Genomic DNA, 15,279 nt, shown 5'->3' with positions numbered 1-15,279 from the left:
TTAACTAATTAAAATCGGCTATTGGTTGAAGGTTCCAACAGAGCCGATGGAAAACAACAGGGTTTTAGCTGATAGAATTGGCAAAAGAGGAAACCATCTAACAGTATTAGGAAATCTGCTGATTTCTATTTGGAAGGGAAATCGGTAAGAGCAATCTCTATATATAAGTAGAAGAGATTAACCGGTTTGGTTTCACCAAAGGTTAAAATGGCTGATAGAGATAGGAATATTAAAGGTACAGTGTTTCAAGGATAGATCAAGGGAGGATCTTGCCGATTGGATTATCAGCATGTTTCTAGTCTATCGAATTGGTTGGTGCATTGGTCTTGGCCGTAACCGACGAGGATGCATCAGGTTTAGCCGATTGATGTGCTTTGGTCGTGTCTAACAGAGGTGTGTCTTCTATGCTATCTTACTGATCTAGAGTTGGCCTGTGTAGCCGATTGATAGGTGCATCGGGTTCCTAACTGATCGATGAAAGCATCGATTACTTTAGCAAAAGGGGTGTTTCCTAAAGCAGTTGTGTCTTAACTGAGATGTGCTTAAGTGTTATCCTAGGTAACTAGGTGTGGTTGTATCGGTTCGATTACGTCAGCACAATAATCAGTTGTCGTACAGCCGATGGGGTCATCTAAACCGATCTCGCTATAAGAACTAAGTGGAACGGGACACTACACTTGGTCTAGGCTGATGGAACCACAAGTGCGGAACTAAACTGAAGAGGATGTGGTTGATAGGTTGGTGCCAAAAGATGTGTAGCTAAAGAGGGCGTGTGGTGGGTAGGCATATAGCCGATGGGTGTCCTACAGACTCGTAGCCCCGATAGGGTCATGCCTAACAAAAAATCAGCTGAGCTAGTAGCCGATTGCTAAAGCATAGCTACAAAGGTGTATTGACTAAGCAGTCGATACACAAGGCATAGCCAAGATTTTTTATATAGAAAGGGGCTCTAACAAGATTGTAATCAAAACCAGAGCAAAGGTATGAGCATCCATATGAATAAAGATTAACCAAACATCACAAAAAGTCTGCCATAGGGGCAGCAAATACATCAGGCATGGTGCACAATTTATCTTTAGTCAATCTATGGCAAGGACTTTGGCTACCAAGAGCTAATCAAGTTTAGCATCACACAATCAGTAGGTTAAATATAAAGCAATTGTTTCACTTTCAAATTAGACATCTCGTATGTTTTAGAGTTGCACAAGTCTAATTAAGATTCACACAAGTGGCACAAGAAACATATTGCAACAATAAGCATACAGGATTAAATATAGCTTTTAATGGTTTATAAATCATTTCAAGTCGTACATCATGTCACAAGTGTCACCAGGTTTTAGGTATGTTAGCTAAGTTGTATTGGGGTTACGAGATAGTTTTAGCAAGCATACAAACAATACCACGCTTAAGCAATCAACTTTAAAGCATACGCTCAGAACCCGAGCAGCCGCACAGAGACACTCGTTGTAACCCTAATTCATGTTATAAGTATCGACCAAGGGTAACATGACTTATTTAGGAGCAAGAATCAGCTAGGTAGGAAAGCACATCTTAGTAACTCTTAAAAAGAAAACTATGTTTAGGAACCAAATAAATGCAACAACTTGACATGCAGTAAGGATCTGGTAGCACAAATTAACTTGCATGATAATACACCGATAAGGAGTGTAAAAAAAATTTTACCAGCATTTATTGCCAAGCAAAAGTATTTATTTTAGCCTTGACAAGACAAACGAACAAAAATAGATTTACAAATATGCACATAGTTTCTGGGCACGAAATTTTTACAGTGAACTAAACATACAAAGAGTAAGCTACTGCGTAAATTTCATAAATTTTTGACTTCCAGCACTACAGATATTAAATAAGCAAGCTAAAACAAGTATTACTCATGATTAAATTAAAACATCATAAAAGTCTTAAACAAACAGCAGATTAAACCTTTTTCCTAAGTTCCTCATGCTAAATAAAACTAACTCAACTGGTTTTACACTTTTACCATTTTTCTACCATTTGCTATGCATTTTCAAAGCTTGCAACCACTTAAAATAACATTTAAACAAGAGCAAAATTTTTCTACTAACACATACAAAATTATACACATATTGCATAGATCTACTCACAAGGATTCCATAACATCTTCATTTGATATTTTACGATTTTTCTACCATTTTCTACGGATTTTCAAAGCTTTAAGCGATTTGGTCCATAAAAGACTATACCTATGAGTGTATGACAGTGCAGAAAACCCCCTGGACTTGTTCCAATTGTTGCACGAGGTCCTTCACATGCATTTGGAGCAGAGGAGGCGCTCGGGGAGCTCGATCCCGGCGGGAGGAAGCCATGCCGGCCGCCGGGGAGGTCGAGCAGCACACTAGGAGCCCTTTTTGGGGTCGGAAGGCGAGGAGGAGGGCCAAAAGGGGGTCATCGGCGTTGGGGGGGGGGCGGAGCTCAGTGGTGCAGGCTAGGAGCGCGGCGAGGCAGACCGCGATGCGGGCCCTGTGGCGCGAGAGCAGCGCCCAGACACCAGCCCAGGTGACGGCATCGGAGGACGAGATAGCGGCGGCGACGTCGGCCGCAGCGGCCGCAGCGTCGAGGGAGGGCGGCGCATAGGCGGCCTCGGGGCCCGGCGCCGGAGCGGAGATGTAGGCACGCGGCGGGCGCGCGAGGCGGAAGTGGGTCGGGTGCGCGACGGGGCGAAGGGGAGCTGGGGCGTCGGCACGGGAGGAGGGAGCGTGGGCGAGGAGGAGGCGCGCGCTCCAGGTGGAGATCGCCATGGCGCTGGCGGCTTCTCCTTCCGCCCCGATGCTGCCAGGGTTTTGGCTTGGTTTGTGCAGTGGAGAGAGGAGGGGGAAAAAGGGAACGACTGCAGCAGCAGCTGCTGGCGGCGCCCAGGGGCAGGGGCGGCCTGGGCAGGGCGTGGAGGAGGAGCCGAAGGGGTGGCGGCGGCCGAGGATTGGATCAGCACTTAAGCTGGGGCGGCGCGTGGACTGACCTGCAGCAGGAGGTGGCGAGGGCGGCCAGAAACAGCGGCGAGCTGCAGAGCAGAGAAACAGAGGAGCGCCAGAGGAGGAAGAGAAAGGGAATTTCCCAAGGACTGGTTTGTAATTTTAGAAAATTATAGGGATCTTTTGGTAAAGTAAAATTTCCCATTAATCTAAAATGGAAATGCCCAAAACGAAAGTTGGAGAGTTTTTTCAAACTCTACAACATTGCTTTAGGGCCCAAGTTCAAAACTCAAAGCTTATATCTTTACATGTGAAATTTTGAACAAAGGTTGGATTTGAATTACTTTTGTCCTAAAGAGTGTAATATCATAATATTTAGGGCCTAAATGCAAGCATTTATGACATGTCATGATGACGGGATAGACACGTCATAATGATTGGATAGACATGTCATGATGACTTGCACCTTTTTACACTTTTAGCCCTAAGTAACTTTGAGAGTTACTTTTGTAATTCAACTACTTGCACAAAAGGACTTGTACTTTTATAAAATTACATAAATACCCTCATTTTACAGCTTTACCCAAATTTTTACACAAATCAATACATACATTTCTAATGCAACCTTTGGATATATATATATATATATATATATATATATATATATATATATTTACAGGAGATAAAGTAAGAAAAATATGTTTGCAAAACCACCCTTCACTTATTCTGAAATTACTTTTCATCTAATACATTTTGCAAAAACAACCCTAGGTTTTTCTATAATTACAAAAATACCCCTTTTACTTGCACTTTAAATTTTCAAAAGCTTCACATAAACACACACAAGCTTTACACTAACAAGCACATACTTCACACTAACAAATATATGCCTAGCTTACAGGTACTTGAACTATCACAATACTTCCATGGTTTATCAACCATACATGTTCCATCAATAACATGTGCCAGAAGCTAGCCTATTATAAGCCAAAAGGTTACAAAATACCGAGTCTTGATCTCTTAGATACATAAATTGATCAGTCCATTCAATAGACATTGGACAAGTACGAAGGCACAAAAAAAATACTGAGTCTTGGCTTCTAGACAACCTATAACGTAGGTGGAAATCATGTTGTACGCGTAGTTCGTTCGGCTCGCGAGTTGGCTCGAACTCTCTCATTATACTAACGAGCATAAACTTGTGCTTGGCTCATTAGGAATTGGACCGAGCCGAGCCGAGTCGGCTACGAGTTGAGTGAGCTAATGAGTCACAAGCAATTTTTACAGCCCTACTCATTTTGGAAAAATTGAAATCTACTTAATAAACTAGGCTATTTGCCTTAAAATTTGATATCCCACCGTTTTCCAACCACTTTCCAAAGTTTAGATATTAGTCTATTCTAAATTCATAGGGTAGAAGATGAAAATTGATTCTATATACCACCAAGCTATGTAAGGATGTCAAATTCTAAGCCAAATAATTCCATATCCAAAATTCTAAACCAAATAGTCTATCCTAATTATGATTATATACGGTGGTGTATAGAATGGAATTATGATTATACCCTCTCACTAATTTCTTCCATCTCCCATCTATAAATTTAGAATAGACTTATATCTAAACTTTTAAAAAGTGGTCGGAAAGTGATGGGATATCAAATTTTAAGCCAAATAGCCTAGTTTACTATGTAGAGTTCAATTCCTCCAAAATGATAGCATGAAAATACACAGAGATTACTTTGGACCTAAGCAAGGAAAACCTTCTCCGAAAGATGAATCATGTATTGAGATATTGGAGCAAGCTGAAAGAAACTATCCACAATTAGGAGAAGCATCGGTTTCTCTTGCAATGGCTGGAGCCTGTTTGCGTGGAAGGTTTGCTTTACCTTGAAAACTAAGGTAATATTCAGTTCCTACAAAGTGCAGGGCATGGGCCACGGTCAACGGGTTTCCCTGGCGCCCCTAGACTTTTTTTGAAAAAAGAGTTAAAAAATTAAATTCGAAAAGGGGTGCCGTTTTGGAAATTTTCGAAAAATAGGTACCTCCCGCTCGATCAACGGGCGGGAGGCGTGGGGCCGGAAACCTCCCGCCCATCCAATGGGCGGGAGGTTCCAAATTTTTTCCCCGGCCCCTCCCGAGGACCTCTTCACGAATAATTTTTTTTATTCGCGAAGAGACCCCTGACGCGGCCGCGAGGGCATCCCGCCCGCCCAACGGGCGGGAGGTCCGGGACCCGTACAGTGCGGAGGGGCATCCCGCCGGTTGGGGGCGGGAGGTTCCCCAGCCCCTATATAAGCCCCCCTTCCCTCAAATTCCCATTTTATTCAGCAAAAATCAGGAAAAAAAGAAAGGGAGGAGAGGAAGAGAGGAGCGGAAGCGGCGAAGCCCTGTTCACACGTCGGTTTGGAGGTATATTCTCGTTCTAGTTGTTCAATTGTTTTTAGTATAATATATATTCTGAATAGTTTAGAATCTGGAAAATATAATCTAGGAATCGCTGAAACTTAGGGTCGTTGTGTATTAATATGTAGTATAACTAGTTTATTAATAATTGACGGATATGTCTTCCGAGAAGGGTATTTTTAGTATATATTACGGAGAAGGAAATATGATTTATGGGCTGAATGGGGTAGATTTAAGTGAATTCAACTGTGCGGTCAGAGGAATTACCAGACCGCACGAGAGGGCATTTGAATCCCTATGCAACTGGTTAATGAGCGGATTAAGGATTAATCAGGAGATACACTCTGTAAGTGTTCAGTGCGTCATAAATCGTACCACTCACGCTTTGATCTGGGAGCTGATGCCACTTTCAAGCAACGATGACTGGTTAAGTTATCTACAAAATACAAGTCATTGGCAATGGCCGCTGGTACTCCTTGTCAGTATGTATCAGAAGTTTTTGATAAACATCGAAGCTGCTGTGGGGGATGAAGATGTTGATGAAGAAGTTGAGGAGCCAAACATTGAGCCAGGTGGCACCGCAACACCTCAATGCGTGGCTGATGAGGGGGAGAACATACCCCGTATTGTTGAACAGCTGCGAGACGAAGATCGTGAGTTCGATGAAGCAATGAATGCCGATTCGTCTCATGATGACGAGGATGTGCCTGAAGAATGGGTGGGCAGCGACTTCAGTCATCTTAGCATAGATGAGGGACCCAGCTTGCCTTGAGATTGCAGGGAGAATGAAGTTATCCAGGGTGCGAGGTACCAGTCAATTGATGAGGTGAAGGAAGCTGTTAAGTGTTGGTCTCTCTCTTATGGGAGAGTTCAAAACAGTCGAGTACAAGTCTCGTAAGTACGATGTGGTCCAGCGGTACTACCACCAGTTCGAGCTGTAAGTCCTTTATAATTGCCATTTCGATCAACTTTTATTTACACGACTACTTTTGTTTGTTTTTATAGTCATGCACTCGACGGCAATGGGGTCTCCTCCTGCAAGAATGGAGTCTCAGACATTTGGCGCTTATGCTCCAGGAACGTCTCTTCCGTCGGATTCGACGCCAGCTGCTCCATATTCTCAGGGCTATACTCAGCATGCGTAGTCGATAGGAGCTCCTGCACACGGTGGTCTATTCAGTGTGCCGGACTGGGACGGCGGCTCCGCCAGTTTGTCGGAGTTGGAGGGCGGCGGCGCCGGGCAGACATCATTGGCCCCTCCCAGACGTATGATGCTCCACCTCCACACTCCCAGGATGACCCGTTCACGCTAGCGCCTCCTCCGCCTCGTCCTCACCATGCTCCAGATGCACTCACGTACTCGGAGGGGCATATACGACGACGGCCTAGGACTAGGGGGGAGGACCAAGAGAGCGCGAGGACCGGGACAGGCGGAGTAGATACTCCTGATTCGGTGGACTCTGTATATTTAAACTGTTTTTTATCATACTATTTTATTTTTAATGGCTTGATGTATTGTACTATCGTAATATTTTGATTCTACGTTGCAAAACGTTATCGCTTAACCATCTTCATACGAGTTTTAGATACCGTAATCTTTTTCATAAAATTGAACTAAAATTTTTTAAGTATACAAAAGAGTATGGCGAGTAAATCTTATATTTAAAAAAGTATGAATTTTAAATAGTTTCTAAAACATAAATTCGAACAAAAAAATAAAGAGGGCACCTCCCGCCCGTTGGCCGGGCGGGATGACTTAACCTTCCGCCCGTCGTTGGTCGGGCGGGATGCCTTAGGGGCCTGTTCGCGAATAAGTTCGCGAATAAGAATTTCTTATTCGCGAAGAAGCCCTCGGGAGGGGTTTGGGAAAAATTTGGCACCTCCCGCCCGTTGGATGGGCGGGAGGTTTCCGGCCCCACGCCTCCCGCCCGTTAATCGGGAGGAAGGTACCCATTTTTCGAAAATTTTCAAAACAGCACCCTTTTCGAATTTAATTTTTTAACCCTTTTTAAAAAAATCGGCGCCCCTTCTGGACGGGGCCGGTGCCTCCGCCCGAGGCTCGAGGGCCGAGTGCGGCCTGGTGCGGCCCGTCGCGTCGACTTGGCGGGCGGAGGCGGATGGCGTGGGCGCCGGCCAGAGGGGGTCATGGTGACCCGGCTGACCGCCGGGCGTTCTGAAACCATCCGCATGGAAATATACGTCGGTACGGATCAGGAACCAATAATTCGTATCAGGAATATTGAACCACGTGGTTGGATTGAGGGGAAAAAACCTCCGAAACGGAGGGGAAACATCAACCAAACACTTTCAAAACTGAAAACGAGTTCTAGCCTCTACACACAGCCTTGGACACATCAACCCAGCTGTCGAGGGGGAAAGTCGGAGACGGCCTCTCTCGTCAACAGCGCTAATCAGCAGCGACAAACCGCGTTCCTCCTCATCCGTGATTCTCGGTTCATCTCTCAAGGATGCTCCAGCCTCCTATCGGTAAGACTGAAGCATTATAGCTATCCAGCCTTTCCAGTAGCCCATCGAAGACAAGAAAATAAACCATTACGGCAGCAGCATCTCTGGGACAGATCGAACACGGAAGCCATCCAAGGTTAGTGCTCCGATCGACTTGTTTACTGTCACTCCTCAAAATTGCGTTTTACTACTTGCCGAGGTGAATCCGGAAATTTGGGATTGACTTGAAACCTCCTCGAGTCTTGTCTCCGCTTTGCGTGCACTGCTGTCTGCCTTTTTCATCATACTCGCGTCAAGTAACTTCAACAATGTTCTATTAGTCGGGATTCCAACTACGATAATTTTCCAGTCCGTGATCTACCACTGCGCCATGCTTGTACGTGCCTCTAGTTTACCAATCCGTCATCTAGCACGGTGACCAGATCATCAAACTTGTTGACGCGCGTTACCTTTGGTCAAGAAACTGGGCCTGTTTAGATCCCATGAATTGGAACTTCATCCACCATTCTTTATCCATTTCAGATTTTCAAATGAACTGATGAATTAGCGAGAATATGATTCAGAACTAAATTTCTTGTTTGGATATACCTTGAATTTGTTCCTGGCGGTTAAATTTGACAGGCTGTTGGGATATTAAGCAGACACATGGAATCAAATTAAACTTTAGTTATAGCATCTAATGCAGGCAACAAGCTGCTCGTGCTCCTCTCGAGCTATTGTTCACAAGAACACAGGATGTTCCGATGCAATCCTTTCATGTCAGAACATTCGTCATATTGATGCTCACTTTTTGACCAATTATTATTCAGACAATACATTTGCCAACTGGGCCAGTATGTATGTGGTGATACAATTCATTTGGTCTTCAGCTGTACAGTTTATCTACTTATCTTGGTTTTGATGAGCTTTGACAAGTTACAGCAATACTTATTTAACGCTCTTTTCATATTTCGGAGGACAAACAGATGTGTGCTATTATGTGGAAACGCTAGAGTAGTCAGAAATAGAAATGGACGCCGAGTCTAGCAGGCATGATAACCTAGAGAGTATATTTGAAGGCGCAAGTTCAGAACCACGCACTCTACCACTAGAATATTTGAGAAATATCACAAATGACTTCTCTGAAGAGCTATTACTTGGTGAAGGTGGCTTTGGTAAAGTATATAAGGTAAAATTACCAGATACTTTCCATTCTCATAAATGCATGTATCGCTATACTTTTATATATCCAGAAATCCGCATCGGTATTAATAAGCCACTTTAAACAGGGAGTGAAAGAAAATGGAGAAACCATTGCTGTGAAGAGGCTTTCCCCGTCAATACCAGAAGTTAGCCAGTTCGAGAATGAGGCACGTCATCTTATGAAGCTTAATCACCCAAATATTGTCCCACTTGTAGCCTACTGTTTTGAAAGTAAGATTATATATGTAGAACAAGAAGGGAAATACTTTTGGGCTGAGAAGCCAGAAAGGTTGCTTTGCTTGGAGTATATGCCTGAAGGAAGCCTCCGTGGTTGTCTTTCAGGTATGACAATTCGATACAGGCATATATTGTTTATTTCTTTCTTTCTTTGAGATTGTAGCTTCTGTGGTTAGAGCATCCTCTGAGTGCTCTTGCAAACAGATGAATCTTGTGGACTTGATTGGGACCGACGTTACAAAATAATCGAGGGTATTTGCTTTGGTTTGCATTATCTTCACGAGGAATGGAATCCTAAAACTCCTATTATTCACATGGACCTCAAACCTGCAAACATATTGCTTGATGTGAATATGGTTCCAAAAATTGCGGACTTTGGTTTGTCAAGACTCTTTGGTGAAGAGCAAACTCGAACGTGTACTACCAATTGTTTCGGAACATGGTAAGTTAAATGCCTCTTAATAATTCATACTTTTGGTCATCATCACTCAAGCTTCAAAATTGGAACAAATGTTGTCATGCAGGGGTTACAAGGCACCAGAATATATAAATAGAGGTACAATCACAAAAGAATTAGACATATTCAGTTTGGGTGTAATAATCATAGAAATAGTGACGGGACACAAGAACTACCCAGAAGATACCGAAGTCGACGATGGATCTTCCCAGAGATATATAGAGCTTGTAAGGAAATTCTGTTTCAACTTTCAAGACAAAGGACTTCTTTTTTGTTCTTCTGAAAAATCTTGCTACAGTTTTTGGTAGTATTACATTCTATTATCTGATTTCTTAGGTACTTAAGAATTGGAGAACTAGGATGGAAAATTCGCAAGGGTACACATCAGTGGAAATCAATTACCAACAAATAGCATTATGCATAGCGATAGGTTTGGTCTGCGTGAAACTTGACCGGATGAAAAGGCCTACAACAAGCCAAATTATCACTATGCTTCGCAGACCAGGAAGTGCAGATGGCAGCATACGAGAAGGGGTAAGATCACCTGCAAAAACCAAGATTCACTACCTTCTCACTGATTGGGAATTTCTCTTCTGTACAAAGGTGCAACAGAGCTCTACTGAATTTTTGTTATTGGTTGAAAGTAAAAGGCAGCATGAGTGCATGACTTAACTCTTTACATGGTTTAAAGCCTATCTTTCGTTTTCACTTTATTATAGGTTGTCCAACCTGAACAAACGCATGACAATAAAGATGGAGCTCAGACTGTGGTTACGGTTGCAGAGGAGACATTTGCTGATAGGAGAAAACAAAGATCACCTGCGTCCCGGCCGTTCCGGAGGTTCACTGAGCCTAGGCCTGCTGAGGAGACGATTGCTCAAACAGAAAAACGAGGAACGCTTGTGTTTCAGCCGATTGGGGGGGCCACTTTCTACCCCACACCCACAGAGAGGGATGAGAGAACAAATTGTTCTATAATTTAGATCTTGCCATTAATTTTGTAGTGGCTCATGGGTATTTTTTATCAAAATAGCGAGAAAGGCTCCAGTTGTGTTTTCCATGAAAACTTGAATGAATAGTAAATAATTAAACCACTCTCGTGGGCAATGTGGTCAAACACCAACTTCAATATGAATAAGAGGGTTTGTTTAATAGCAACATGATCAGTAACTGCCATGCGCCTCGCAGATTGGATGATATTTGGTTGAGAAATGTAGGCACAAATGATAGAGGTAATGAAAAACAGTGGGATTGGAAACAGAGCAAGCAAATAGTCTTTTGTTGGTGCTTATTATGAGGTAACGCCTTAGTGCAGCTAGCTAGTGTCCTTGGGTAACGCCGTATATATGCAGCTAGCTTCATATATACGGTCCCATTTAAATACTATTTAATCTTTATCCAGATGTGATAGGCTGCGCCTTTAGTTGCTCTTTATGTTTTCCATCCTCATTAATAGTTTTTCGTCTTTGCACCACACTTTCGTGTTTACGTATTTTACATGTGTGTGTTTATTTGAAATGCATGTGCAGGTGAAATCTTAGCTTGAGCGCTATGTAAACTCTTATTGCAACCAATTTGTCACTACTTCACGAATCTGGAAATTGGATCTCTGATTTCAATCTTAGCTGCCGCAATTTGTAGTAAAGTAAACACTAGCAAATATGTTCGTGCATTGCTACGGACGAAACCATATAAATATATTGATTAGTATACTATAATATCAAAAGTAATTTTATAAAACATGATCTATTATACAATGTATGTATCTTCTAGTAATTCTTTTGTTATAATTAAAGGAGTAATAACGTAGTACGTGCCGTCGAGAATTTTAGTTTTTCCCGATTTTACTTTCCAGGCACTAATTCTATATGATTTCGGACTCCTAGCTCAACCCACGGTTTGTTATCATACCTTTTTCATTAAAACAAGCCATTAAGACATTCCTCGTCTTGTAGTTTGCTTCTTCGACATGAGTACTGTTCATTTAATAACGGTAATAAGCATTTAAGCAATTAAACACTGAACTTATGGTTAGTATCTCCCTACTCCATGTTCAGTGTTAACTACAGTTTCAGTTTTTTGTTTCCGGTTAGTGTATCATCTGACACTGCTCATCGTGCTCGTAATTACAGCATCCCGCTTTCGGTGGATGATGTATCATGATCAATGAGACTATAAGAGAATCCGAGGTAACAGGTGTTCATAATTTCATATACCACACACCGTCGGTCTTGGAGAAATGCGCCCGGGCCTCACGAAACCAGACAAATAAAAAGGACTAGTCAGCCAGCCCGATCTAGAGGTTCAAGCCCAAAAGGCGGCCCATGGCGTTTAATTTGCACGTGAGCGGGTCGTTTAATCAAAGGACTTGAATATTTTAAGAAATTGCCAGCCCATGGCATTTGCTCGTGTAAAGATATCACAGTCCTGGAGCAACTCGGTTTTTTGTTTCTGGTGGAGTGTTGTAGAGTTCGAGATGGTATCTATGAGGATAGCATAGGGATTAGGGAAGCAATTGGTACCAACCATGCAACGCCATGGATCACTAGAGAAGAAGACGCTTGCACAGAAAGAAACAAAGGGAAAAGAAAAACAAGAACCAACACGTAGATTGTACCTGCTCCCATCATCACCCCTCAGCTCACGCAAATAATTGTCCCCCATCCTCACTGCCAACGGAGTTCGTCTTCCACTCGCCTCCAATTCCGGATGGATTACCTTCGGCGAGCACGCCCATTCTCGCAAATGCGTCACCATTCACCACGCCATGCTAAATACAATCATTGCTACGACATAATTACCATGGTTGATAGTTTCATGTAAACATTTTTCTTCAAGATCGACCACGCCACTTGGTTGTCGGCCAAAGGAAAATAATGTGCTTTGTATTGTTTCTCCAAGCTATTTCAGACGACTAATGCTAGCACACCATACGGACAACAAGCAATGTACATGAACACCATCAAAGTGGTTGTCACTTCCTCTCGAAAACACAAAAAAGAAGTGGTTGTCACCTTCTTCAGGTACAACTGGCGCGCCTCAAGTGAGCCCAAGGCAAAGTTATGTGTGGATGCACGTATGACTTCCCTTGGAAATTTCTACATGATCCCCCAGTCCACTCCGTTTACTTGAGTGCCAAAACCTTGTGGTTACGCAGCCTCTGTCGTGCATGCAAACTGTAAAGGTAAACACTGAAAATTCAGACGAATATGTTCCGCAGGAAAGGCAGCCATCGCAAGCCAACAAAAACAACGGGTGCGAGCACGCGGAATCGCTAGAAAAGACACGGCTGGCTGGCTTGCATGATGGCTGTTGCACAGCGAGTCAAATCTGTGACGGGGGCAGTAGGAGTGAGCTACCACTGAAGCAGTGACACCAAAACGGCAGCCGCGTAAAGCGTGGCCGCCTTGGATTGTTCTCCGTTTGGCATTTGAGGGTGGCCGCCTCTCCACAGGCAAGAAGGTGAGGAGGGTAGACGTTTTCAAGTTGGATGAAACAAAGAAACCACTACAGGTTATCTTGATGATCTAGTTAACTGGTTCAATAATATAATGACCCCCTGAAGTGTGAAGTGAATCTAATTCTTTGGTTGAAGAAAATTGAAAAAAAAAATGTATCTTGCTTTCTTGGCGCCAACCGGACAAAAAGGAGCTGCTAGTGTATGTGTCATTATATGCCTGCACCCTGCAACTCCTGTAGGCGGCTATAGTGATTTTTATCTATCTTGACTCTTAAGTCAGTGGTTGAGTAAAATCATAATGATGGATTTCACTTCTATTTGCAGTCACTCAAGATTCATATCATGTGCCCTTCACTTGAAGTTTAGAAGTAGGCACACATCTGAGTTCAAGCCCCCATGAACATGATGCTCAGCACCACCCTCTCTACGGACCGATCGAGCAAGAGCTTAGCCTTATATATTTGCCTAAATTTTGTACTAGTGTCACCTCATGGAGATGCGAGCAGAAAGAGGTTCTACGTAAATAAAAAAGCAATCGCTAGATTCTCAGCTAGCTGGGACCTGCCTGCGTCTGCTTTTGCCGGAGGTTGGCGAGATTTTGGCTTCTTTGGTCTTCGCTTTACTCGCGCGCCGAAAGAAACAATGGGTGGTCAATGTGAACCAGGAACGCTTGCGACTGCGATCACCTTGACTTCCTTCGTGTCAATGCAACGCAAAAGTGTCTTGGTTGCAATTCAAGAGGTTGTGGAAACACACACGCATACGAGAACCCTGCCATGTGAAATAGTTTCCGAGATGTCTCACTGACAAGTGGGTCCGGACGTCATGCATGCTAAAAAGAGTCGTTGGTGGGCCATGCAATGTTTGCAGCTGCTCTGTGCCCAGTTGCATTGTGGACCTTCCTTTTTTTATTTTCAAGAGCCTCATGATGATCAAAGTGGGCAATCATCTTTTCCATGAATAACTGTTGGTGTACAATGCAGATCGTGTCAGCCAAAGGTAAAGTAGTATGTGGGCATATGCATGCATGACTTCTCTTGGAATAATTTGCTCCTGCAGTTTAGACTCACCATTAAGGTAAAGATAGCATGTAGACAAAGATGGAACGTGTACACTCTGCTGAGTGGGCAGCGTATGAACTGCGTGTTGATGAGCAAGTGAAATGATGCTGCTAGACAAGGCATCACCATCTTTTGTTTTAAGAAAAAGACATGGTGGTGGTGGTTGCACCAAGTCAAAGACTACGACGAAGGTATAGCAGAGACTTAGTGAGGAGTAACATCAAAATGGCAAGTGAGTAAAGTGATGCATTTACTTCTCTTGGATTATGCTCTGATCTTTTGTAACCGCGGCTTCCTGCAAGGAACTCCTATTGACACTTGCTGCACATCATTGAAAATTTGACCGCTAAACAATCATTTCCGCAAAAAAAGAGAAGATGTATGGAAAATTTCAACTTTCAAGTGGATGCTGTATTCAACGAACGATTGCTCTTCATCATCAATTGAGCCACTCCAATCGAGTTGACTATATGATGTAAGTTCTGCAGATGATGAAGGAGATTTTATGACAATGATAGGTTTTTGGATTTGTTCTAATATTTTTTTAAAGAAAAGAATTTGAATTCGCATCAAACCCTTTGCTTTATAACCTTTTATTATAATGATAGTCATGTTAGTGCGTCCATGTGTTTTTTTAGTTTTTGCTTCATGTGGGCCTTTGTGCATAAGGTTTTGCCATCTCTTTCTTTTATCAACCTTGTTTTTCTGCCATGTTTTTCCTAACAGGTAATGTGAAGCGAATAGAGTTCGCTAGCTGAAGAAAATCGATGATCCCTTGCGTGCGGGGTACTTAATTCCACAGGCAAAAAGGAGTTCTGTGTCATCATGTGCCTGAAACGGCGCCTCTAGTGCCTTTTATCTTGACCCTTAAGGCAGTCATTATGAAGAATACCACAATGACGGTTTTCACTTGATGCAAAGCACCAGAGTGTTGTGAGTGAAGAAACAACATGATTTGAGCACCAGGAAGAAACACATGTTGAATTGCAATTAAAGAACAGCTGCACTAGTACGTAGTGCAAGCTGTATAATTGTATTGCCCACTATGTATAGCTTTTCGAACAA

At 43.0% G+C, this 15,279-nt stretch overlaps 1 protein-coding gene across 2 annotated transcripts; it reads left to right on the top strand.

Moving 5' to 3' along the window:
- Nucleotides 1-7,677: 7,677 nt before the first annotated feature.
- LOC112888717 (putative receptor-like protein kinase At4g00960) lies at nucleotides 7,678-10,856 on the top strand. Of its 2 annotated transcripts, none has more exons than XM_025955015.1 (7): nucleotides 7,678-7,953; nucleotides 8,783-8,985; nucleotides 9,086-9,341; nucleotides 9,441-9,678; nucleotides 9,761-9,920; nucleotides 10,030-10,296; nucleotides 10,413-10,856. In XM_025955015.1, exons 2-7 carry the CDS (start codon nucleotides 8,827-8,829, stop codon nucleotides 10,674-10,676), a joined length of 1,344 nt encoding a protein of 447 aa, XP_025810800.1. In that variant the 5' UTR covers nucleotides 7,678-7,953; nucleotides 8,783-8,826; the 3' UTR covers nucleotides 10,677-10,856. The 2 variants fall into 2 exon arrangements, with proteins under 2 accessions (XP_025810800.1, XP_025810801.1); XM_025955016.1 differs by having other exon boundaries at nucleotides 7,680-7,953; nucleotides 10,030-10,227.
- The last annotated feature ends 4,423 nt before the right edge of the window (nucleotides 10,857-15,279 follow it).

This window comes from Panicum hallii, chromosome 4 (genome assembly GCF_002211085.1).
Source record: "Panicum hallii strain FIL2 chromosome 4, PHallii_v3.1, whole genome shotgun sequence".
Taxonomy (NCBI): domain Eukaryota; kingdom Viridiplantae; phylum Streptophyta; class Magnoliopsida; order Poales; family Poaceae; genus Panicum; species Panicum hallii.
The sequence above is the reverse complement of the archived record's forward strand: the minus strand, read 5'-3'. Positions and strand labels throughout refer to the sequence as shown.

Bases quoted from the DNA above. Each gene is read 5' to 3' on its own strand.
- LOC112888717 (XM_025955015.1), top strand. From the start codon at position 8,827: ATGGACGCCGAGTCTAGCAGGCATGATAACCTAGAGAGTATATTTGAA. The intron at 9,679-9,760 runs GTAAGTTAAATG...GTTGTCATGCAG, and splicing joins ACCAATTGTTTCGGAACATG to GGGTTACAAGGCACCAGAAT. The intron at 9,921-10,029 runs GTAAGGAAATTC...CTGATTTCTTAG, and splicing joins CCCAGAGATATATAGAGCTT to GTACTTAAGAATTGGAGAAC.